The 24939-nt window shown below is 44.6% G+C and overlaps 1 protein-coding gene across 2 annotated transcripts in view; it reads left to right on the top strand.

Moving 5' to 3' along the window:
- Window positions 1-24939, top strand: part of APBB1IP (amyloid beta precursor protein binding family B member 1 interacting protein) — a 103873-nt gene that overhangs the window by 47632 nt on the left and 31302 nt on the right. For both annotated transcript variants that reach the window (XM_083189233.1, XM_083189234.1), the window contains 3 exons: window positions 2610-2681; window positions 5532-5691; window positions 7373-7494. In XM_083189233.1, the coding sequence (XP_083045359.1) occupies window positions 2610-2681; window positions 5532-5691; window positions 7373-7494 (354 nt within the window). The remainder of the gene's footprint in view (window positions 1-2609; window positions 2682-5531; window positions 5692-7372; window positions 7495-24939) is intronic.

The raw sequence follows: 24939 nt of genomic DNA, 5'->3' as shown, positions 1-24939 counted from the left end.
GTTGTTATTATTATTATTATAACTGTTTATTTATATGGCGCCACAAAGGTTCTGCAGCGCCTAACAATACACAAATGAGCAAAAACAGATAACGAATTACAGTACAAGACAATTTAGGACAGGTAAATGGTAAATATGGATAGTTGCTTTAGGGGACAGGACACTGCAGCAATCATCAGGGTGGCAGAGGTTTATATATTCTTTTTTTCCAAAATATTTTTTATTGAATCTCATACAATAAAGCAATAATACAGCACATCCAAGCTCGGATGATGATATTACAATAGTATCAATGAGAATCCAAAAACATTTTCTAACATTTTCTAGAATGGTTCACTATATAGGTAGGACAAGGAGTACTTCCCAGAGTCATTCAGAAAGACGTTAAGCAGTGTTGTTGATAATTTTTAACAGGTAATTTTTAGGATAAACTCCCCATTTATCAACCCGGCTATATCATTAAATTGACATAGTGATCAAAATGTCTGAAATCAGAAATAAAGTAAAAAAAAAACAAAAACAAATGAGCTATGAATAGCAGCAAGTAAAACTTACAAATGAACTTTCTGGTCCTACCCTAACATGGCAGGCGACCAAAAAATTTGAACCAAAGTACCTGCCCAGGTTTATATATTCTAATGCTGGGTACACACCAAAACGATTTGGATTGGATGCAACTCGTATGCAAATCGTATGCAAATCGCGCAATCCGATTTGCATACGATTTGCATACGATCCGATCCCATCTGTATTCAGATGAATGGATCTTTTACAGATCCTACCTGCAGCAGGTAGGATCGGATTCGGATCCAATTCAGATCTAACCAAACGATTTTGACCCAATCTGCATCCAATTGGTCTGAATTGGATCCAGATTGATGGGATTGTGCCCAAATCGTTTTTTGGGGTGTACACAGCATAAGAAAGGCACATGATAAGAGAGGGCCCTGCTCGTGAGAGCTTACATTCTAAAGGGGAGGGTTAGACAGACTGGGGTGACACAGAAGGGTTATAAGTGAGCATAAACAGGTTAGGATGAGAGATGGTCAGGTTTTATGCAGGAGGGTGGGAGGAGGTCAGCTTAGTCTTTGATATTTAAAAAAAGCGCTGGGTCAGCCAAGAGTAGACAGCAGAGAGACAGTTGGAGATATGAGTGAGGATAGAGGGAGAGAGATCAGGAAAGGAGCAGTAGATTTTAGTATTATCAGCATAGAGTTGATAGTGGAAGTCAAGTGAGCAAATGAGCTCACCCAGAGAGGACATGTAGAGATAGAGAAGAAGAGGGCCAAGAATAAAATGTTGGGGGACACCTACTATCAATGGAAGAGCAAGAGAGGTGAAGTCATTAGAGGTACAGCTGTGCATTCTCAAAACTGACAGTGCAAATACAAGCATAAACAGTGATATTCAAGGTTTTAGCAGATGTAGAAATGGTGATATGATGGCTGAATAACCAGAACAAGCAGTTATTTATTTACTATAATGTTAAGTTCTGTGTACCTATACTATTCCATTGTATGCCCTGTGTACGGTGCTGCGTAACACTTGTGGCGCCTTATAAATAAAATGTATTAATAATAGCCTCCTAAATAATGGACAAGTGGAGATGTTGCCCATAGCAACCAAATTTATTCTAACAAGCAGTTTTAACAAATTCTAAGAAGCTGATTGGTTTCTATGGGCAACATGCTATTTTTGCAATCTATGAGTAAAGTTGGGGGGGTGGATCAAGTTTTTAGTTTTTTTGGGGTGTCAATTTGTATGTTAAACCACGTGACCCCAATTGAAAATGATAAATGAGTAAAAAACAAAAATCCCAAAACTAATATATCAACCATGCGTGTTGACTAGGGGTGAGCAAGTTCGGTTTTACTTGGATTTATTCGGTTCTTTTTGCAATTTCGTATTTTTACGATTGGCTATTGGCTGTCGTGTTTTGGACAGCCAATAAGATCCCGCTTTAAGATCCGAGTAAATCCAAGTAAAACTGAACTCGCTCACCCCTAGTGTTGACTATTGTCATTTCGATCTTTTGAACCTTAGGCACTGTCAACCTTTTACATGCCAACCATTGTTGACCATATGGGGCCAACCTACAGTTGACCATATGGGGTCAACCTACAGTATCATCCGGAACCTCAAGTATGACCTAAAGCTGCCATTTAGGCTATGGTTACAATATATGCCACACTATAGTGTATGTTGGCTGCGTATCTGCCTTTGTAACTCAGTATGCACAGACCTATCCTTTCAAAAATGTTACTAATGTACTATTCTTTGCAAATATCACATTTATTTGCCCCTAGCCTATAGAAAAATAGGGAGAGAAGGACTTTTAATTTATTACATTTTAAACAGGATTTCTGATGAAATATCACAGGATATCACAGTACTGAAATACATTTTTTAAAAGAACTGAAAATAGCGAGTGTAGCAATCCGAAGGCTTAGGAGGAAGTTTTCAGTGCAATATTGTGATCAGGATTTTTCTGTGGGAGAACATTAAGTGATACGCACGTGATAGGGGCACATTTCTGCTGATTACATTTGGTTTGGAAGAGAATGCAATTGTTTACTGAGAGAGTAATTTCTTGCAATTATTTCTTACAGGAGGACTCCAGAGAAAAAGCTGACAAAATTAAGCATGCTCTGGGCAAAATGAAGGAAGCCAAAGTTAAAAAGGTGAGCGATGCAAAAATATCAGCACAACCAAAAACATCAGCAGGCATATAGGGTCCCATTTATCATTGATCACATTTACAATGCGATCTGGGCGGAATACTAACGACCGGGATCGCATTGTAAAATGTGATCCTAACGGTGGGTTGTATCCTCCCCGCTCGCAGGGGTTGTATCCTCCCCGGCGGCAGTGCGATCAGGAGCCCATGGGCTATCGCCATCTCAGAATGGTGATATCCTAGGGATGCGAAGCCGGGCTGCCCGATGTTGTCACATCGGGCAGCTTCACATCCCCCATAGAAAGCGCCGTAGGATGCGGCCGGCGGCTGTGCAGGGGAATCACAGCAGGGATCGGAGATTCCTGCTGTGGACGCCCTTTGGTATATTATAGTGATACTTAATATTTGCGTTGAACCCCCTGAAAACTGGTGTTTTGGGGGATTTAGCCGCAAATACTGTTTGATAAATGCCCCCCTTACTCTGCCTGCAAAAGAAGTCTGTAACAGTAGGCATGTGAGACTATGAAATACATGTACTAAAAAGTAAACCGTGTTAGGTAGCGGTGTCACACTGCCTTACATCAATGTCGGTTTGATGCATTTGCATAATTACACAGTAATTACACAGTAATTTGGAGCATGGTTCTCACACTGCTGAACATGTGTGGTGGTTTCTGAATGGATAATCTGTCAGGCCAATTAGAACATCAGAGTAGTCAAACACTTCTAAGAGGAGGAGCCGTTATTGATTATGCGGACAATCAGGGCAGTAGTTCCTCTCTCCTGGCCAGTAGAGTAGCTGGCAGTAACAAAAAGCCACCAGCTCGTAAAGGCCCCGATACACTACAACGCTTTCACCCGTTTCCAACAGATCGGTCCAAAAAATCAGCAGATATAGGATGTGTATGACATGCCATCGGGTCCGATGTGTGGTTCCGTGCGCATCAGACCAGAGTTGGGTCGGACCATCTGACCTTCGACTCGGAACCCCCTCCCGGCGGTGGGGAACAGGGGCCGCATACAATACATCCATGTGAAAGGACCGCATGCAATCCTGCCGTCCGGGTAGGTTCGTGCTTGCGGGTCCAGGGATCAGATGGCCATACACTGCTACAGTACTACTCCACAGTAGTGTATGGCCAGCTTAAGTCTGGCACTAGTGAGGGTCCACAGCGGTAAATGTACTAAAGCTTCTAAATATGAAAATAGGTGATGTTGCCTATAGCAATCAATCAGATTTTCATACCTACCAACAGTCCCGATTTTTGTAGTGGGGGTGGGCAGCTGTGAGTCCCCCCGGCCCAGAGGAGAACAGATGCCGTGTATATGCGCACAGGGTCTATTTCCAGAGACAGAGGGCCTGGGGGCATGGCCAGCAGCTCATAGAGCCGGCGGCCATGTCCCCACAGCAGCAAAATGAGGGCATCATGCCCCCAAATTCCGGGTTGTGTGTCTTCAATGTGTGCATGGGTCCCAACTCCCCTGTTTCTAAAGTTGGGAGGTATGAGAAATGATTGTTATGGGCTACATCATCTCTCTTCATTTTTAGAAGCTTTAGTAAATGTACCCCAACATTTCAGACCATTGACATACAGTATATAGAAGTGGCAACAGAATGTTGATGAATGAACCATGATGGAATGTTGTCAATCATGGATGGAAATATTTGCAAAGCAAGTAAGATGTTTTACACATCCTCATTCCATGACACAATAAATGAATGAAACTTCAGCACTTTCAAGCACACATTTGCAAATTCAGGCTGTGCTCACAGTGTGTGCTGGACACTTTATTGGAAACACATGGACACAATGTGCGCTTTTTCATGTTAGTGTTTGGTAAAATTCCTCTGGGTTGTATTTTTACAATTCACTCCTTATACTCCCCATTGTACAGATAATGCACGTTATCCCTATACTACAAAAACTACATTTTAAACTAGTCGTATTTGTGATGTACATTTCATGAATTAACTAACATATGAAAAGGCTGTTTACTGTGAAATGTTTCCCTTTTAAAGCTCAATTTTTATAGTGTATTACAATGGTAATAGTATTGTGTATACACTAAAAATAATTATAGCAAATACAAACTATATATATCCCACACACATACACATACACATACACACACACAACATTTTCTAATTTCCTGCAGGCCTGAGTAGTGGCAAACACATGACTTTTAGAGGGTGAGGGTGAGTTCCAAATGCAGTTTCCCACTCTACAGAACATTGGGGCAAGCACAGGAGTCTGGGGGAGACATAGAAGAACCTAGTAAGAACAACCCCAGGCATTAATATAAACATTAGCCTTTATGCACTGGATATTGTATGGAATACAATACAGTAATTATTTCTGGCTGTCAAAATAATTGGGGCCCTTGATAAGACTCCCCGGCCCTGGTTTCTGCAAGCAGTGCAGTCGGGATGCTTTGGTGAAGGTTGGAGCTGCATACACTACAGAGTTATCGAGAATTGATCCTGATAAATACATTTGCAGAATGTAGCCTATGGGTACCAAGGCAAATGCCATCTTAAGATGTTGTTGGCTACTGGGACCTTGTAAATATGACAATTTGGAAGCCCCATAGAAATCTATGGGAGCTGCTTTTGTGATCCCCCATACGTACACTCTGGGAATGCTTAATATTTGCAGATAGTAAATAGATTTGTTTCCATAAATGCACCACTAAGAGTTTAAATTGATTTGTTCCATACAATTCCGCTAAGCAATCTGTAAAAAAAAAATCTTTAATCTAGTTGTTGTTTTGCAACATAACTGGGCACGTTTATGAGTAAAAAATGGTCTATATGTAATGAGCAGAAATGATCAGTATTATGTGTTTTCTGCAGCTGATTATTAAGGTTCACATGACCGATGGCAGCACAAAGACCTTGATGGTAAATGAACTTCAGACTATTCGTGATGTCCTAGACAACTTGTTTGAGAAGAGTCACTGTGACTGTAGCATTGAGTGGTGTTTGTATGAAGAGAACCCAGAGTTACAGCTTGGTAAGTACAGTACATTTAGCAGACATATTTGGGGTAATTCAATTAGCCATGGGACTGGGATGTGGTCAGTCGCTGGCCAGAATACTGGCATTTAAACGCCAACATGGATCAGAATGCTGACGTCGGGACTTCAACATGGATCAGATTGCTGACGTTGGGACTCCTACATGGATCAGAATGCTGATGTCGGGACTTCTACATGGATCAGAATGCTGACGTTGGGACTCCTACATGGATCAGAATGCTGATGTCGGGACTTCTACATGGATCAGAATGCTGACGTTGGGACTCCTACATGGATCAGAATGCTGATGTCGGGACTTCAACATGGATCAGATTGCTGACGTTGGGACTCCTACATGGATCAGAATGCTGATGTCGGGACTTCTACATGGATCAGAATGCTGATGTCGGGACTTCTACATGGATCAGGTCGCTGATGTTGGGACTTCTACATGGATCAGGTCGCTGATGTTGGGACTTCTACATGGATCAGAATGCTGAAATCGGGACTTCATCATGGATCAGATTGCTGACGTTGGGACTTCTACATGGATCAGAATGCTGACGTCGGGACTTCTACATGGATCAGATCGCTGACGTTGGGACTTCTACATGGATCAGATTGCTGACGTTGGGAATTCTACATGGATCAGATTGCTAATGTTGGGACTTCTACATGGATCAGAATGCTGACGTCGGGACTCCTACATGGATCAGAATGCTGACATCTGGACTTCAACATGGATCAGAATGCTGATGTTGGGACTTCTACATGGATCAGAATACTGACATTGGGACTTCTACATGGATCAGAATGCTGATGTCGGGACTTCTACATGGATCAGATCGCTGACGTTGGGACTTTTACATGGATCAGATTGCTGACGTTGGGACTTCTACATGGATCAGAATGCTGACGTAGGGACTTCTACATGGATCAGGATGCTGACGTCGGGACTTCGACATGGATCAGACAGCCGGACTCCCAACAGCAGGCATCCTGATCCTAAGTATGCTGGGTCTGGATAGGGTTAGACCAGGGGGAAGGGGTTAGGGTTCAACTGTGGGGGTTAGGCACTAAGAGGGAAGAGGTACCTTTTGGCACTAAGGGTGGGGGGATAGGGCTAGACTGCATGGGGAGGGTTAGAGGAGTAGGGAGAGAGGGATAGGGTACTTACGAGGCACTTATAGCGATACTCAGCCACAGTCATCTGACCACCAGCATTCTGATTGTCGGACATGCATAGATATTCTGCAGGAGCTATTAGTATTCAGTTATATTCTGCAGGAAACCCCGCGACTAGCGCCCCAGTTCGGCGGGGAGGTGGGTGGCGCTGACCTGTTCGCTAGGCTGCTGGTATACACAGCTTAGCAAACAAGGCTGAATTGGGCATTATAGGCCACCCGGCATATTTACCGATCGGGATGTCCGCGTTTCATATATCGATGCTGGCATCTTCAGTGCTGGGATGCTGACCACATCCCCTCAGATAACCGTCATCAATATTTAAGGCAGGCAAACAATAACACTAATACTGTAGACCTTAAAATCCAGAAAGCATTTTCGTGTGTAAGTTGCTGTATACAGGTTCGTAAGCAAGATCATTATACAGAAAAACTGGGGTCATAACTGAAAACAGATTCATTTATTTTTAATAATTTGTTCCCCTTTCATTAGAGAGATTCTTTGAAGACCATGAAAATATAGTGGACATACTATCAGATTGGCCAAGAGACAGTGCAAACATCATTCACTTTCAAAAGAAAAATGAAAAATATGCTGTGTTTAAAAACCCTCAGGTGAGTTCACAAATGTGATTCTAATTATGGGAATGGTTATTAGATACAAGTGCTTAAGGGATGCATATGTCCGCAGGCAGCGCAGCTATGAGATAATATTATATGTTACAGTATTTGGCGTTGGATGAATTCATAAATTCATAATCCCTCATGACAATAACTCATAAGTATCAGTCAATGGTTGAAGTTGGCTAAGAGGTGATCTTACTTTATAAACGAAGCATTATGCTAACGGAAAATATTAGCGGAAAATAGCATTTACTTATTCAGGCAGAACGCCACATCCACAGAACATTAATAGTGTCTAACTATAAGGATAACTTCACTTTTTTGTTGCAAATATGATATGTATTCATTTCCTCGTCAACATATATAGGAGTTGATGTATTATGCTGTGAAAAGACTGAAGCAGGGGGCCATTGCAGAAGGTAACCATAGCAACTGTACAGCTTTGAGGTGCATTCTAGAAAACAATAGGCAGAGGCTGATTGGTTGCTATGGGCGACTTTTACACTGGTCCACTCCTCCATTTTTTCATTGCTTGATACATAAACCCCACAGGTTATGTGGGAAGTGAAGATGGCTTTAGCACTGCCAAATCACAGCACTGGGGCTAAAGGTGCTATTACTCCAACAGTGGTTATATGAGGAGTACTTGTGATTTCAGCTCAGGGTAGGGTGTATGAATGTATGCATACCCTCCAACATGACCCATTCCATTAGGTACAAAATGCTCTGTTCCTGGACTTCCCTGCCAGTGGCAGTTACAGAGGTTGGACTCCAGCACAGACCAAAATTCAAAGAGGGGGGTCGCATCAACTGCCAGTGAGTCCAGGACAGTGATGTTTGGTGTGGCATTAGGTGTGGCTCCCCTTTTTGAATATTGGACTGTGCTGCAGGCTCACATCTGTAACTGCCACTGGCAGGGGAGTCAAGGAACAGAGCATTTTGTACCTAATGGAATGGGTCATTTTGGAGGGTATGTGTATGTGTATGTATGTATGTATGTATGTATGTATGTATGTATGTATGTATGTATGTATGTATGTATGTATGTATGTATGTATGTATGTATGTATGTATGTATCATCTATATATGTCTAGTGTCTGTGAGTCTCTGAAACAATGCCATATACTGGCAGAGAGAAAAACGACATCACTTTCTCACACTTGCACAAACACAGAGGGTAGCAGACTAGCTTTCAAAGCTTTTGCTTCGAGCAGGCTTACTAATAAGATATGAAATAAAAGAATGGAATGCTTGTAGCTTCTTAATTTCTGGAATGATTTTCTGTTTATTTTCAAGGATTATGATCAATACCCAACGCATTTCATACCGGTTAGGAACTTCATCAGGGTTTTTTTTTTATCTTAGAGGTATTACTGCCTTTCTTAGGCTGGGAAAATTCATACGTTCTTCAGATATATGATGGTGTAAGGTGAATCCCTTTATTGGTAAAGTTCTATAAAGTTTTGACTTTTATTAATCAAAAGGAGATGGAACCTCTATAAAAGTAGTCTCGAAGGTTATCAATCTCCTCTATTGCAAATAGACTATACTACTGTGTGTGTCTCTGTGTGCTCCTTGGAGACCAGCCAGCAAGTGATGATATATATATATATATATATGGCTGAGTTGAAAAGTAATGCCTCCATGGCTATAAGTTTTTTTTATTTGTGAACACATCTGAACACTTTGTTTTGTACATGATAACCCAGTTTGTCCTCTATTTAATGCACTATTCACTTTTCAACATAATCCCCATCCCTTTCCACGCATGAGCGCCAATGCTTGATAAGTCGGGCAAACCCATTGGAGAAGAAAGCTGGTGGTTGTTGTTGACACCAGGACTGAACGGCAGCTTTCACCTCGTATCAGAGTTGAAGTGTTGACCCTTAAGGTGCTCTTTCATCTTTGAGAAGAGGTGAAAGTCGCAGGGCGCAAGGTCGGAGCTGTACGACGGGTGTGGCAGAACCTCCTTGAACTGCAGGCACTGCAACCCATGCTGTGTGGTATAGTTTAGCACAGATCGCCCAGCACTCATCGCTGACACACATGCTATTGCCAGCCATGTCTGCTAAGTGATCTGTGCTAACCAGTGTTCTCTGGTGCATGCTTGAATGAACTAGTCCGGCTTTAGCAATGCACGGCACCACGCATCACTGGCGGGAGCAATCTGTGCTTTAGTCAGATCACTTAGAAATAGGGCTGATGAAATTGCCCTGTGTGTAGGGGGATTAAGATTTGAGGAGTCGAGAGTGAGCTGGCATGCAGGGGAGGGGCTTCTGCGCCACCTCTTTGCCATAGCGCATACAGTATTTTCTTCAAAGAGCACTCAACAGAGGGTACCAATGCTTCCATTACTGTCAGTATGGGACTTGCCCGAGTTTTGGATGCCCTGTGTAATACATACAGACCAGTGGCGGCTCTTGCCTTTAGATTTAATGGGGGCTGCAATTGCCTGGGTACTGCTCGTTGCAAACGGAACACAACATACAGATAATTTACTTTAAAATCACCTTAAACTATGGAATAAAGTAACCTTGATTGTGATTGCTCTGTACCAGTGTTTTTGTGCATATACTGTAAACAAACGATGTACCCAAATGCACACAAAGGTACAGAGCAAAATACACACTTTGAATAACTTTAATATTAATTAAAGTACAGAAAAGTATAACATAGAAACATAGAAACATAGAATTTGACGGCAGATAAGAACCATTTGGTCCATCTAGGTAATCTCAACCCTTTTTAATCCTTATGTCTTTGTAAGTATACTCCTATTAAAGATCTACACACAAATAATAGTTTAAATAAATATTATTCACAGAGGCTCAAATATTTAAAAAAACTTCACTGAGTGACTCACTGAAGTCTGGGTAAGCTCAATGCAGAGGATTTGCTTCTGCTGGGCTGCACAGGCAGCAGCCCATGGAAGCACTGTAGCTCTGGTGATGTGCACAGATTGGCTTCCTGTTGGGAAGCTATTGTTGTCATCGCTCCATGTACTGGCAGCCCAAGTGGGGGATGAGTTTCAGTCCTCTGTATGATGGTCAGTAGCAGCTTCCAATAGGAAGCTACTACATGCTGAACTCCTCCCCATATGAGAGGAGGTCACACACACATGGAGCCTGGTGTTGTGACTCCTTACAGGAAAGATATGTGATCATGTGACACATGAGGACTGGGGGAGACACAGCCAGCCAGCCAGCAGAGAGCTCCAGAGGTAGATCCAACACACACACACCCCCACGGGTAGAATGTGCACCCACCTCTTGCTCGACCGCACACGCACATCCGCGCACACACCGGAGCTCTGCTGCTGGCTGTCTGTTTTACACTGGAAACCTCCTAGTTTTCACTGGAGGGGCTGCAGTCCTGGACTGATACAGACATATATCCATAAACACCTTTGGCGCACATGCGCAGTACGAAATGCTTATGTTACCCCCTAAAAGAATTGCAACCACTATGACTTTAAATTGCAAAGCTCCATAAATCCTCAGTATCTACTGCATGGATTCCTACAGAATGGTCTATTTTTAACAGGATGTAAAGCACTGGAACTTGTAATACACAATAGATGTTATACATAAATGCTAATTATTATACGATTTGCATCTGGCAGTTCATTGCATACATTTTGCTCACGATGAATCTCATTTACATAGAAATGTGACCTTTACTAAATACATACAAAGGAACGTGTCACAAAGACAGAGTCGAAGAAAAACACTGAAGCGCTGAGACAGATCTGTGATTAGAGACACATTTGCATGTTAATCTACTGCATAAATGACCACCAACCATGCGGCAGCAATGACAGCCCAACATTACTCTAACCTCTGGCGCTGCAAAATGCCTATAAACAGTTCCTCTAAACAGGCGAAATAAGTTAAACATAGAACCCTGTATGATTGTAATGGTAAGCAATGACTCCAGTGAACTTTCGTCATGTTGTAGTCAAACGTCTCATTAGTAAAGTAAATAACTTGAGATATAAGTACTTTCAATATATATTATCAATAGGCACGGCCTGGAAGACCAAATAAACAGTTGTCTGCTTATGATGGACTCCACCTGTGGTGTTTGAGAATGATATTTAGTCACTGAACTCAGACACGTGCAATGAATAACCATGTTCCACAATTCACATGCATCACACTATACCATAGATTATTGTTGGAAGGCTGGACAGTCGTTTGACATCGTGTAAAGGATTTAAGGATCTGCTGTAATTATTAAGACAGTTAGCCCGTAATCCTGAAGGGAAAGGGTAGTTTCTGAAGGATTTATGGCGTTTGCCTATTTATGAATCCCCGCAGGCATCAGTGGCTACTGTTGGTACTCTAGTGTGGTAGGGTAGGATTAAGGTTCGGCTGCAGGAGGGGAGGTTAGGCTTCAGGTGGGGGTTAGGGTTAGGCTGCAGGAGGGAAGGATGTGTTGGTTCACAGCGGGATACAAGTGTGACCACTGCTCTTACAATGGGCCCTGTGGCACACCTGGAGATAATTGGCTCTATACCAGGAGCCCCGCCTGCAATAGGGGACAGGAACCACTCAGCCTGCGCTGCAGCACGCAATGCTGCTGGACTCTGAGACGATACGCACAGGTGAATGTTGACACGGTATCCGGACTTATAATAGATTTACTCTAGGTCGACAGTCATAAGGTCGACCACTATTGGTCGACAGTCAAATGGTTGACCGGGTCAAAAGGTCAACAATCAAAAGGTCTACAGGGTCCAATGGTCGATAGTCAAAAGGTTAACAGATTCAAAAGGTCTACAGTCAAAATGTTGACAAAATTTTGAGCCAACATGTGCCGACAGGCGTATTTCATACCCTACTATACGAAGCATGGCGAGAGTAGCGTGCCATGAAAGGGGACGCGGTACACATAGACGGTGTCCATGTCGAACTATGTCAACATAGACGAAAAAACATGAAAAACTCATGTCAACCTTTTCCATGTCGACCTTTTGACCCTGCCGACCTTTGGACCTTGTCGACCTTTTGACCCTAATATACTGGTCAGTACAAATTCATTGTAATGTACTTGGGTATCCAGTCGATAGGTCAACAGTTTCTAGGTTGACACCATATGGCCGTCAACCGTTTGACTGTCGACCTTTGGACCCTGTCGACCTTTTCACTGTCAACCTAGACATTGTAGACCTACAGTAAAATACCATAACCCTTGACACACACCATATTTGGGGGGGGGGGCACCAAACTCCAACTTGCCTCTGGGTGACTGAAATGAATTTACGCTGCATTCTGGTGGAGGATATCACTAGCGACCGGCATGAGAACACACTAGACTATGGCCCTGATTCAGGACCACTCACTAAGCAGAAGTCGCTCGCTGCTTAACGAGCAGCTTAATACTGCTGGTCTAAACGCTGCCGAATCCCCTCGGTACCATGCACGCGGATTTCAACACTGGGCATTCCAATGCTTCAGCCCCTACCCGCCCACCACCCCTACCCGTGTGAACGCCTCTCCTTGAAGGCGTTCATACAGCATCCATGCACCTGTGCAAATATGCCCATGCACAGAGCCGCACAATCCCCAGAGCGAATACGCTGGGGACCAATCAGTAATTCATCAGGCCCCATGTATCCGATACGTCGCTCTGATCCGCGGCTTCGAGCGACATCTCGTCTAAAGTGTACCCAGCTTATGGCTCCTTTAATAAACAATTATTCCTATCCATCCTGTGGTTATTCCTATCCATTCCTGTGATTGTTAGATTCACACGAATCAGAATGATCACATCACAATATTCTATAATGTTACAAATCCACGCTCCTGTTTCACTAGCCACATGGTGGGGCTGGGAAATGATATAAATCAAATGTAAATTGTATCATTAAAAGTCATCAGACTGAACAGCCACAAACTAATGTGCCTTGAATTCTTGCTGTTGTCTTTATGTTTCGGGGTTTCTAACACTAGGCTCCGCTCCAGAACAATATAAACAGTAGAGACTAGAGCACAATAAGAGCATGACGGTATAATTGCAACTGTCTAAATATTTTCTTTCTGTACCCATAACACGTGGTTGGCCACTGCAGCTGATGGCTTCATGCACAGTACAGCGGCTACAGACATACTTATATACCACCCAGAAGCTGAGATGTTTGCAGAATATTAGCCCAAGTACTAAGGAGGACACTTCTATGGAAATACAGATTTTTTTTTTTTTTTTTTTTTTTAGATGAGATTATGCCCCCAAGATGGCTGCCTCACACTTTACATGCTCCTGAAGGTCTCTACAAAACAGCTTAAATTCTACACAGCTGACTTCAGAATCACCAAAAATATCCAAGGACTTACCTTTAACTTGTACTCCACTACATGGATGTCTCTTCAGAACAAACGGATTGCACTCCTGCACTGAGATGCACACTGGATTGGATTTAAACCTCTGCCCCTTCTGCTAGGACTGGCTTTACATCCTCAGGGAACATCACTGAACAAGGTACTGGAAAAACTAACTATCTCTATCAAGGTCCCCATTGACATCAGTTACCTATGCTTCCCGTCCAGTTACATATATTTCTCTGTTCAGAAAAGATTCTCTTAGATTCCCTTAAAATAATCTAAAATACAATATCCCCAGCCCCTGGATTCCACAATCACACAGGGCCCCAGTTTATTCCCAAGAGACATGTTATCTATACAAAGAATATACACTTCAAAAGCCTCACACTGGGATTTCACACCTACATGGGGAATGGCTTCTAACACCTTTCTACAAGCCTGCTTTGTTCCTGAATAACTTGTGTGACTAAATCACTAAATTAGCAACTGAAAAGGAAAGTTACTTGTAGTTTATTTAATGAATATCTGTCCAAAATACATCTTTGTACAAGAAAGAAGCAACCAAACACAGCAATAACCTGGAGCACTCACAGACTTGAGTAAAAGTGTTTTCATCATACTGGATACCACAAATATGGCGCCGCAGAAGGCTGCCTCGGAGCTGTGCAGCTCAACCAAACTACATGTCTCCCCTTGTCTCCCCCTGTCCTTGTCCTCAAGTGTGATGACCCTGCCAAGTGTGGTAACCAAGCACAGCAGAGAAGCCCTTCTGAAATGGAGCTCACCCCTGGTGCAGACCACCCATATGAGCCTGACGGAGCGGAACATGGGCAGATCGGCAGCCTTCAGAGTCCATACTGCCCTTGCTGCCCTGTGCAGAAAGGATGCAGCAAAGTTGAATGGCAGTTGCTGGAGAGTGGACCGGCGACCATGGAGAACCATTCACAGAGGTAGCAGAAAAGTAAACCCCCAGGGCCTACTTATGGGGGCCCAAAAAGGAAGTGGTGTGACTCAGTGCCCACCTGAGAAGATAGCCAGAACTGAGCCCCTGACAACAATGAGGGCAAACCCAGCCAGGGCGCTGGCTCCCTCCAGTAGGAACAGACATGCCCCTACCACCGCCAAGTGGCCTGGAGGGGCCTCCCACCTAACAGCTAGGCTGACAGGAAGATATGTGAGGCTCAGGACTCGCAAGAGGGGCCGCCGTGCTGGGGCCCTAGTTAAGTGGAGACGCAGAGGTCACAGATCTGCACTCCCAGCTATCCTACTCTCGAACACCCGATCCCTTGTAAACAAGATGGATGAGCTGTCCCTGCTCATAAATGATGCAAGATCAGGCACTGCTGGCTCATCTATCCTATGCTTTACTGAGACATGGCTAGATGAACTCATTGCCGACTCCTCGGTGATGCTGCCGGGCTACAGTCTCCTCAGGGCTGACCGCGACAAGGAGCTCACCGGAAAAACCAAGGGAGGAGGTATCTGCTTCTTCATAAATGAAGGGTGGTGCACCGATGTAAAAACTCTGAGTAAATCAAGCAGCCCTCAACTAGAGACACTCATCATTAAATGCAACCCATTCTACTCCCCCCGGGAATTTGCCTCAATAGTTCTGGTGGGGGTGTATATACCTCCCCAAGGAAATGCGAAAGAAGCCCAACTCCAACTGGCCACCAGGATAACAGACACAGAACTCAAACATCCGGAAGCACTGCTTATAGTGATGGGCGACTTCAACAGTGCCAACCTGTCCCAAGAGCTACCGAAGTACAGACAGCAAGTCAGATGCCACACCAGGGAAGGACGTACCTTAGACCACTGCTACACCACTATCAAGTCTACTTACCGGGCTATCCCCCGGGCAGCTCTGGGCCTCTCTGACCATTGCATAGTCCACCTTCTACCAACTTACACCCAGAAGCTAAGGTCAGCTAAACCAGTGGTCAGATCAGTCAAAAGCTGGACAAACGAGGCAAAAATGAAGCTTCAGGCCTGTCTCGAATGCACAGACTGGGGAGTCTTTGAATCCTCCGCTACAAACCTAGACGATCTGACCGACACAGTGACAGCCTACATCAGTTTCTGCGAGGACCTGTGCGTGCCAATCAAAACAGCACGCACCTTCAACAACAACAAGCCATGGTTCAGCGGTCAACTCAGGAAGCTCCGTCGGGCAAAGGAAGAAGCCTATCGCAGTGGTGATATTGTCCTGTACAAACAGGCCAGGAACTCCCTAACACGGGAAATCAAGCTGGCAAAAAAAAGATTCTCAGACAAGCTGGCGAACAACCTGTCTACCAACGACCCCGCGTCAGCTTGGAGAGGCATGCAAGCTATAACCAACTACAAGATCTCTCGAACCCCCTCCACCATGCACCAGAAACTAGTGAACGAGCTGAACGATTTCTACTGCAGGTTCGAGAAGGAAGCTACCTGCATCAGTCCTACCCCTGACCGGGGCAAAATGGCTTGCCCACCCTCCTTCCAAAACTGCCACCCCCAGACTCTCCAGGTGGACCAAACAGAGGTAGAAGGAATGTTCAAGAGGGTCAACCCTAGGAAAGCTGGAGGCCCAGACGGAGTGTCTCCATCTGCCCTCAAGACCTGTGCAACACAGCTCGCCCCTATCTTTACCAGGATTTTCAACACTTCACTAGAAATGTGCAAGGTCCCCACCTGCTTCAAAGCCTCAATTATCGTCCCGGTTCCCAAGAGCTCAACTGCGAAAGACCTCAATGACTACAGGCCGATTGCACTAACATCAGTGGTCATGAAAGTGCTTGAACGTATGGTGCTGAACCAACTGAGAGTTGTTACAAATGCTCACCTCGACCCCCTGCAGTTTGCCTACCGAGCAAACAGAAGTGTCGAGGATGCAGTCAACCTAGGGCTGCACCACATTCTACAGCACCTGGACAGTCCAGGCACCTATGCAAGGATACTATTTGTTGATTTCAGCTCGGCATTCAACACTATCATCCCTCACATCCTGGAGCCAAAACTCCGTTCACTAGGAGTCCCAGAACCTACATGCTCCTGGATCACTGACTTCCTGACTGAAAGGAAACAGGCGGTGAAAGCAGGCGCATTCATTTCAAACACATGCACAATTAGCACCGGTGCCCCTCAAGGATGTGTCCTCTCCCCCCTGCTCTTCTCCCTCTACACAAACGACTGCACCTCAGCAGAACAGTCAGTAAAAATTATAAAATTTGCAGACGACACAACGGTTATCGGCCTAATCATGGATGGAAACGAGTCGGCATACAGACGGGAGGTGGATCGGCTAACTAAATGGTGTAGCAGAAACAACCTTGACCTCAACCCCCTCAAAACGGTGGAGATGGTGGTGGACTTCAGAAGGAAACCAAATGCCATGCACCCACTCATAATATCTGACAGAGTAGTGTCGAGGGTCGACTCCTTCAAATTCCTAGGAACAAAGATTTCCTGCGACCTCAAATGGGGTCCCAACATCATTACAACTGTCAAGAAGGCTCAGCAGCGGTTGTTCTTCCTGAGGCAACTCAAGAAATTCAACATCCCGCAGGAGCTGCTGCTCATCTTCTACACTGCCATAGTAGAGTCTGTCCTTTGCTCCTCGATCACAATCTGGTTCGGAGGAGCAAACGAGAATGACAGACGAAAGTTGCAAAGAGTGGTGAGGATGGCAGAAAAGATCATTGGGGCGGAGCTCCCCACTGTCCAAGAACTATACCTAGCCAGGGTCAATAAGCGTGCAGGAAAGATCTTGGCGGACAAGCTACACCCTGGCCACAACCTGTTTGAACCCCTTCCGTCAGGCAGACGTTTTAGGTCCATCCCAGCAAAGACGACAAGAACTACAAAAGGCTTCTTCCCAATAGCTGTCCACCAACTAAACCGTATTGAACATACCAAATACTAACTGGAACTTTTCTAGATACATGTGAAATGTATGTGATGTATGTTTATGCCTCTCTTCCCACCCCCTTTGTGTTCCCTGATTGATGCTGCACTGTTACCACAAAAAATTCCAAGCATACGCAAGTATACCTGGCCAATAAAGATGATTCTGATTCTGATTCTGATTCTGATTTAATAATAAATAGTAGTTATAAATATGCAGCCAGTGGCGGATCTAGACTTCTCTTCTAGGAGGTGCGGTTTACTGTTTAAACTTGACCCTCCCCCTCCAGTCCTGACTCCTCCCCCTTCCCATTCCTGACTCCTCCCATTGTAAGACTGTCCCCCCCCTCAAATAATAATAATAATAATAATAAAACAATAATAAATGTAAAAGAATAAGCCCTGCATGGGGGGGGGTCTGTATTGCAAACACACTGTATGTGCAGCCGGACACGGCAGCAGCCGGACAGTGCACACACAAGGGAGCTCCAGGCTGTGGCTGCTCTCGCTCATCAGGCGACTTCATCCTGAAACCGGGCACACAATGGGCACACACCCACCGTGTGCCCACCGGGCAGTGCTGCAGGCACAGCCCACCCCACACTGTTTGTGAGCAATCAGGGTGGCAAACCACCTAATTTACAGCCCACCAGCCAATAGGACGGCAGGATGGGGAGAGAAAGCCACACTATATCAGCTACTGGGTGAGAGAGGCGGCGTCATCACCTCCCCATCATCACTACAATCATTACTTAGTAGGTGCGGGTGCAGATGTGGCCGGCAGCAGTCAGGAGTATACCGCTCCCCCCCCCCCGCAGTGATTCCACTGGCCTAGGGGGGGCGACCGCCCCGTTGGCCCCCCCTTAAATCCACCCCTGTATCCAGCCAGTGGCGGAACTTGTAGGTGGTGAGCCCAGGGGCTAAAATATCACCCCCCCCCCACACACACACACACTTTCCAACCCAACCAACCCATATTCAACAAAACAGTGGGTGACAGGAAAAGGATGACAGGGGCAGCAGTGGGCCCCTTAGTCCTCAGGACCCCCAGTGTGCTGCATCCTGATCAAATGTTTTGTGTTAACCGATGTTCAGAATATGAGGGAGAAATGTAATGAACAATTAGTAGTAGGATTTGGAGCAGTAATTATTTCACAAAGTTTTTCTGCCTTTATAAGAAATTTTAAACTTTAATCCTGAAGCAAAAACCCACCAAATATCCCAAAATTGTCGCTCTGCATTACATGTTAGTGACGTTCAACCAAACATCAGTAAATGCAAGCTGGACATCAAAGATAGTCCACAATGTACGGCCTAATCAGATGTTCGTTTCCTGGGAAATGGCTAATGTGTAATAAGCCCACGACTGACAAGCATATTGTAGCCGCTCTGTTACTGATTGCGGAATACAAAGTCTATGATCAAGGTTTCAATTGTCGATTTGCATGACCAAGCATGAGATTCATCTTTTCCACAGCTGTAAATCATTGGACATCATGGAAATGTAATTAGGTCACTTATGGAACAAGTGGAAGAAGGACAACTAAGGTTATGCAAGTAATGTCTTGTGACATTCGCCATCAAAATATATAATGCATGTTATAGTTATTCCCCAAACTTCTAAGCCCACCATACATAAAGGCTGATTACCTTCCTTCTATGCCCACCATACATAAAGGCTGATTACCTTCCTTCTATGCCCACCATACATAATGGCCGATTACCTTCCTTCTATGCCCAACATACATAATGGCTGACTACCTTCCTTCTATGCTCACCCTATATAAGGGCTGATTACCTTCCTTCTATGCCCACCATACATAAAGGCTGATTACCTTCCTTCTATGCCCACCATACATAATGGCTGACTACCTTCCGTCTATGCCCACCATACATAAAGGCTGACTACCTTCCTTCTATGCCCACCATAGATAAAGGCTGATTACCTTCCTTCTATGCCCACCATACATAAAGGCTGACTACCTTCCTTCTATGCCCACCATACATAATGGCTGACTACCTTCCTTCTATGCCCACCAAGTTAATAAAGGCTGCTATGCCCACCATATATAAAGGCTGACTACCTTCCTTCTATGCCCACCATACATAAAGGCTGATTACCTTCCGTCTATGCCCACCATACATAAAGGCTGACTACCTTCCTTCTATGCCCACCATATATAAAAGCTGATTACCTTCCTTTTATGCCCACCATATATATAAAGGCTGACTACCTTCCTTCTATGCCCACCATACATAAAGACTGACTACCTTCCGTCTATGCCCACCATACATAATGGCTGATTACCTTTCTATGCCCACCATATATAAGGGCTGATTACCTTCCTTCTATGCCCACCATACATAAAGGCTGATTACCTTTCTATGCCCACCATATATAAGGGCTGATAACCTTCCTTCTATGCCCAACAAGTATATAAAGGCTGATTACAATATGTAGAGTACCTTCTATGATCACCATATAGAAAGGCTGATAACAATATGTACCTTCTATGCCCACCATACATACAGATGTATCGGCCATTGACTGTGCTGCAGGGTTGACATATTGGGGGTATTCAATTGTTATTTTGTTCCCTTTTTCATGCCTATTATCCCTTCTTATCACAACTTGTATATGTCCTAATATTCAATTCCTCTCCCTCTTTTGAAAGTTGACAGTTTAGCCAAGCAGTTACTGTAGGCCACCTATTCCTAATACCAGTCTTGCTAATTACCAGCATTTTTTACTATTCCTACTAACTATAGTGTGGGCAATATGGGTGTTTTCTTCTCCTGCTCAGGTATGCATACCTCCCAACTGTCCTGCTAAACGCAGGAACGTTCCGGTTTTGGGGGGCAGTTGGGAGTCCCTCCCAATCTGACAGAATAGACGCTGTGCTATTCAGCAGAGCGGTGGCCGAAAGGGGGCGTGGCCTAATTTGCATAAATTGGGTGCCCTCATTTGCATACGCCACGCCCCCTATTCGGGCTTCGCCGCACGAGTGTCCCTATTCTTCAATTGTAAGAGTTGGGAGGTATGATTATGTACATTTTTGCACTGTGTCAGTAGCCGCAGCCTTCTAGCAGCCATGAAAGCATAACAAAATGTCAAGTTTATGTAGTGTTATACCCTTTTCACATTGCAAAAACCTGCTTTCAACACGTTTTTCTAAACGTGTCTTAAAACTGGTCAAAAGCCAGTTAAACCCCTTTCATATTGCATGATGTAAAGGTATATTGCAGTTTAAATACCGTGTTGTACCTTTCAGATTCAACCCGTTTCACCCATAGAAAGCCATACAATGTCATTTTAAATGTTTTTTTTCCTGCTTGTGGGCGGGGATCAAGTGTGGTTATCATTTATAGCAAATACCGTTTCTGAGCTGTTCACACTGCAGGTGAAACGGCTCCGAACCGTGTAGGATCCTCCTTTTAACACGTGTCAAAATGCCGGTTTTCTGTAACCGGTAAATTGACAATGTAGCTTTCACATTGCAGCTGGAAACGTTTTAAAGCACTAAAAAAACGGCAATATACCGTGTTACAGCTGCAATGTGAAAGGGGTATAACATGTACACTAATTAGCCTTTGCTTATATATTGGGGCACAAAATGACTCATGGTAAAGCACTGTGCTTGCATGAGCAACTAGTCATGTCATCCTCATCAGTCACTCTACTACACTCCATTACTTTTGTCTAAAATACGTTTACACAAAGGTAGAACTCCATATACAACATATTATTTCGATGGCTTGTAATACTTATCTCTTTAATCTGTATACACAGTATAAACCATTACAGGCTGAAGGCACGAGGGTTACATCAAAGGCTCTCTGCTTCTATTGCACAATTTCAGCTGCAGTAAATAACTCTTAAACCATACAGCACGGTATATGCATTCTTGGGGGCAAAACTTTTCTAAGACACTTGAGAGTTTATTAATAAATTGAGACAGAACAGATTCCAGTCAAATATGAAAAAATTCCTATGTTGCCTGAGCAGTTGAGCAATAACTGGGTTATGGGGCAATACAGAAGCAGTTTGACTAAAATAGCAAAACTGCAACTACAGACTACAGGCCGCCTAGCATGAAGCAAGGCCCACATTGCATTATGATTGCAATCTAATTGCAATTGATCGCAGCGTTTCGTGTTGACGCCTGTCTTCTCAGCCTGGCTGTGAAGACTGGTGTATTGGCACCATCTTTATTTCATAGCGGCCGCGTGTGATGTCATGCAACCTTCCCGAAAATGGTCCTGACCTGCATGCATTGCTTGGACCACTCCCGTAAAACGCTGGATCACCACTTTCCCGACGCCAGTTGCTGTCACTCAAACTCTCACTCAAACTGCGATCTAATAAATCTGGGAAGAGATCGCACTTTAAAGCATGCGTCTTATGGTGATTTCCGCACTTCTGCACCCATAGCTGAAGTGTGCCTCTTGTTTGTTATTTTTGCACCAAGCAGCCTAGAAGGAGAACATGATTCACAGTATGTATTATCTAATTTCCAGAATCCTAGATTGTGGGTTCTACAGTATTTACTAAGCCTTGGAAATAAATAAAGGGCCCCTGTATGGTCCCCATCGACGGTGACGCTATCGCCTGACTAGATATATACTGCAGTATATATCTAGTGATCGCCATGACAGACCGCTCAGCGCACATCACTGGTGCTGCACTGTGCGCTGAGCTAACTATGCTTAACTGCATCGCTAAGCAGCAATAGTTAGTAAATACATTGTAATAATGAAGGCAATATTTCTGTCCAATCAGAAGCCATGGTGAAACGCGTAAAGAAAATCCCCTCCACATGCAGCCTTCTATAGCTTTAGGACCACCTTCTTTATTCATTTTTTTTTTAATCCACTCATGTGCGATCTCAGCCACCTCTGATTATGGGGCTGATTCTGGATCACTTGTAGTGACCCCAATTCGGCCCCTGCCCCAATGGTCCGGCTTGCGTATTTCTGAGCATGTGCAAAGTCCGACAGTGAACAGTCGCGCTGAGTTACCCACTCACCGGGCCATTCGCAGTAGGGAGGGAGGGACAGGGGCGGTGGTGGTGCGTTTTTTGGTGTCCCCATGAAAACACTGTGGTTTCCATGGGTACGCGGGTGGGCCAATCCATGCTGGGGGTGGGTGTCTGACTTCAGATGATGTCCCCGTCGTCCCCCCCCCCCCCCCCCCCCCCCCAGGTGTATAAATTAAGTTGCAGGGCCAAATGTAATAGGGTGTGAGAATCAGAAAGAGATTTTGGGAAAGCTTTTTTTTTTTTAAGCAGCAATCATTTACAAAAACCAGGTTGATGTTGCCATGTACTTAATTGGTGCTTTAAAAAAATGGGAAAACTCTCCCACAATCTCTCACTTTCTGATTCTTTCACCCTATTACATTTGGCTCACGCTGTTGTAGGCAATAATGATGCGTTACCTCTCCTATGTACAAATTCATTACAGGACTTTCTCAGAAATATGACAATATACGGCAAGCAAATGCAGCAATATCTCATTGGCGTTGGCCCCATGTCTTGTAATTTCAGGCCACCATAGACTTGTAGGAAGAAATTCAGTAACTGGGAGACAGCAGACAAAGATGCAAGCTGTGAAGTCCTAATAAACAGGCCATGTTCAGACGTATGCCAATACACAGCCATCTGAAAGTTATAGGGAGAAATGTACTAAGATGGGCGTTCTGTTTCACATGGGATGCTGCTTATGGGCATACCTCCCAACTGCTTTAGCAGCCAAAGAGGGACACTCGCCGTGGCAGAGTCGCGCACGCGACCGACAAGGCGGTGTGCTTTAATCTAATGAGGGCGTGGCATATGCAAATGAGCCGTCATCGGGCCACGACCCTGTTTTTCGCCCTCTGCGACGCTGAATAGATGCTGTGTGCATGCGCACTGCAGGCCCCGGGCAGGACGCGGGACCATCCCAAAAAACAGGGACAGAAAAACTGGACAGTTGGGAGGCATGCATGGGCAACCAATAAGAATCTTATTTATTCAGGAACTTCTAGAAGATAATAGACAGCATCTGATTGGTTGCCCATAGCAACACCCCATCTGAAATAGAACTCAGATCTTAGTACATTTCCCCCATAGTGAGTGTCATGACTGCTGAAAACAGTTTTGCGCAATATGCACCACTGACCGTGACATAGGTCTAGGAATAGGAATCTTCAGCATTCAGGCGTCTACAAGTACCAGGTTCTAGGTGTGACGTCCACTGGAAACCACAGCGGCCACGTTTTTCCTTTCCTAAAACACCATGGCCAAGAGGCAGCCGCAAGTCTGATAATGAATTTTCCACTTTTGTGCAGAGACAATGGCCGACAGTTTACTGTAATGCTGGTTTTATTGTGAGGAAAGAATGTGCAATGCAATTATATGTCAGACAAGAAGTAAACATTTATACATCTACAGTTTCCTTCTAAGCAATTACATTGTCTTCAGATGCTGATTATAAGGGTTTAGAGGTTAATTGAACATATACAGTTATGCAGAATGGAATATAAATGAAAAGGATCTTGGGACCACCGTTGGAGGTTTCCTAAAATGACCTTCTGGAACTATGAATGAAAATAGGTACTTGTTTCCTAGCACGGCGCCAGCGATTTTAATTGCAGGCATCGGGACCAAAAAATCATGTCGATCGCATCGCATGCAACCAAATCGCATGCGATCAACACGATTTTTACATTGTAATCAATGTAGCGCAGCGAGCCCGCGAGGGGCGGCGGTACACGTCCTCTGACCTTTTCATACCCCCACTATCCACGTCGGCGCGGAGATGATTATATAAAGTGTGGCGAGCGCAGCGAGCCACCGAGCCCGAAGCGTGGCGAGCGCAGCGTGCCCCGCGAGGGGACGCGCATTACTTCACAGGTATTAAGCTGCGCTCGCCACGCTTCAGGCTCGCTGCACTCGCCACACTTTCTAAAATCAACTCCACGCCGACGTGGATAGTGGGGGTATGAAAAGGTCGGAGGACGCGTACCGCCGCCCCTTGCGGGCTTGCTGCGCTCGCCACGCGTCGGGTTGGCGTCAATAGTGGGGTGGCGTTAACAATGGGGGGGCATTTCACATACAAATTACCCATAAGGGTGGGTATACAATAAAAAATCTGGTCCATTGGGCCATTTAACATTGTACCCTATGTAAAATCACGTTGATTGCGTCAGTCGCATCGCATGCAATTATAATGGCATGCGATGGA

The sequence above is a fragment of the Crinia signifera genome, chromosome 5 (genome assembly GCF_055691185.1).
Source record: "Crinia signifera chromosome 5, ASM5569118v1, whole genome shotgun sequence".
NCBI lineage: Eukaryota > Metazoa > Chordata > Amphibia > Anura > Myobatrachidae > Crinia > Crinia signifera.
The sequence above is the reverse complement of the archived record's forward strand: the minus strand, read 5'-3'. Positions and strand labels throughout refer to the sequence as shown.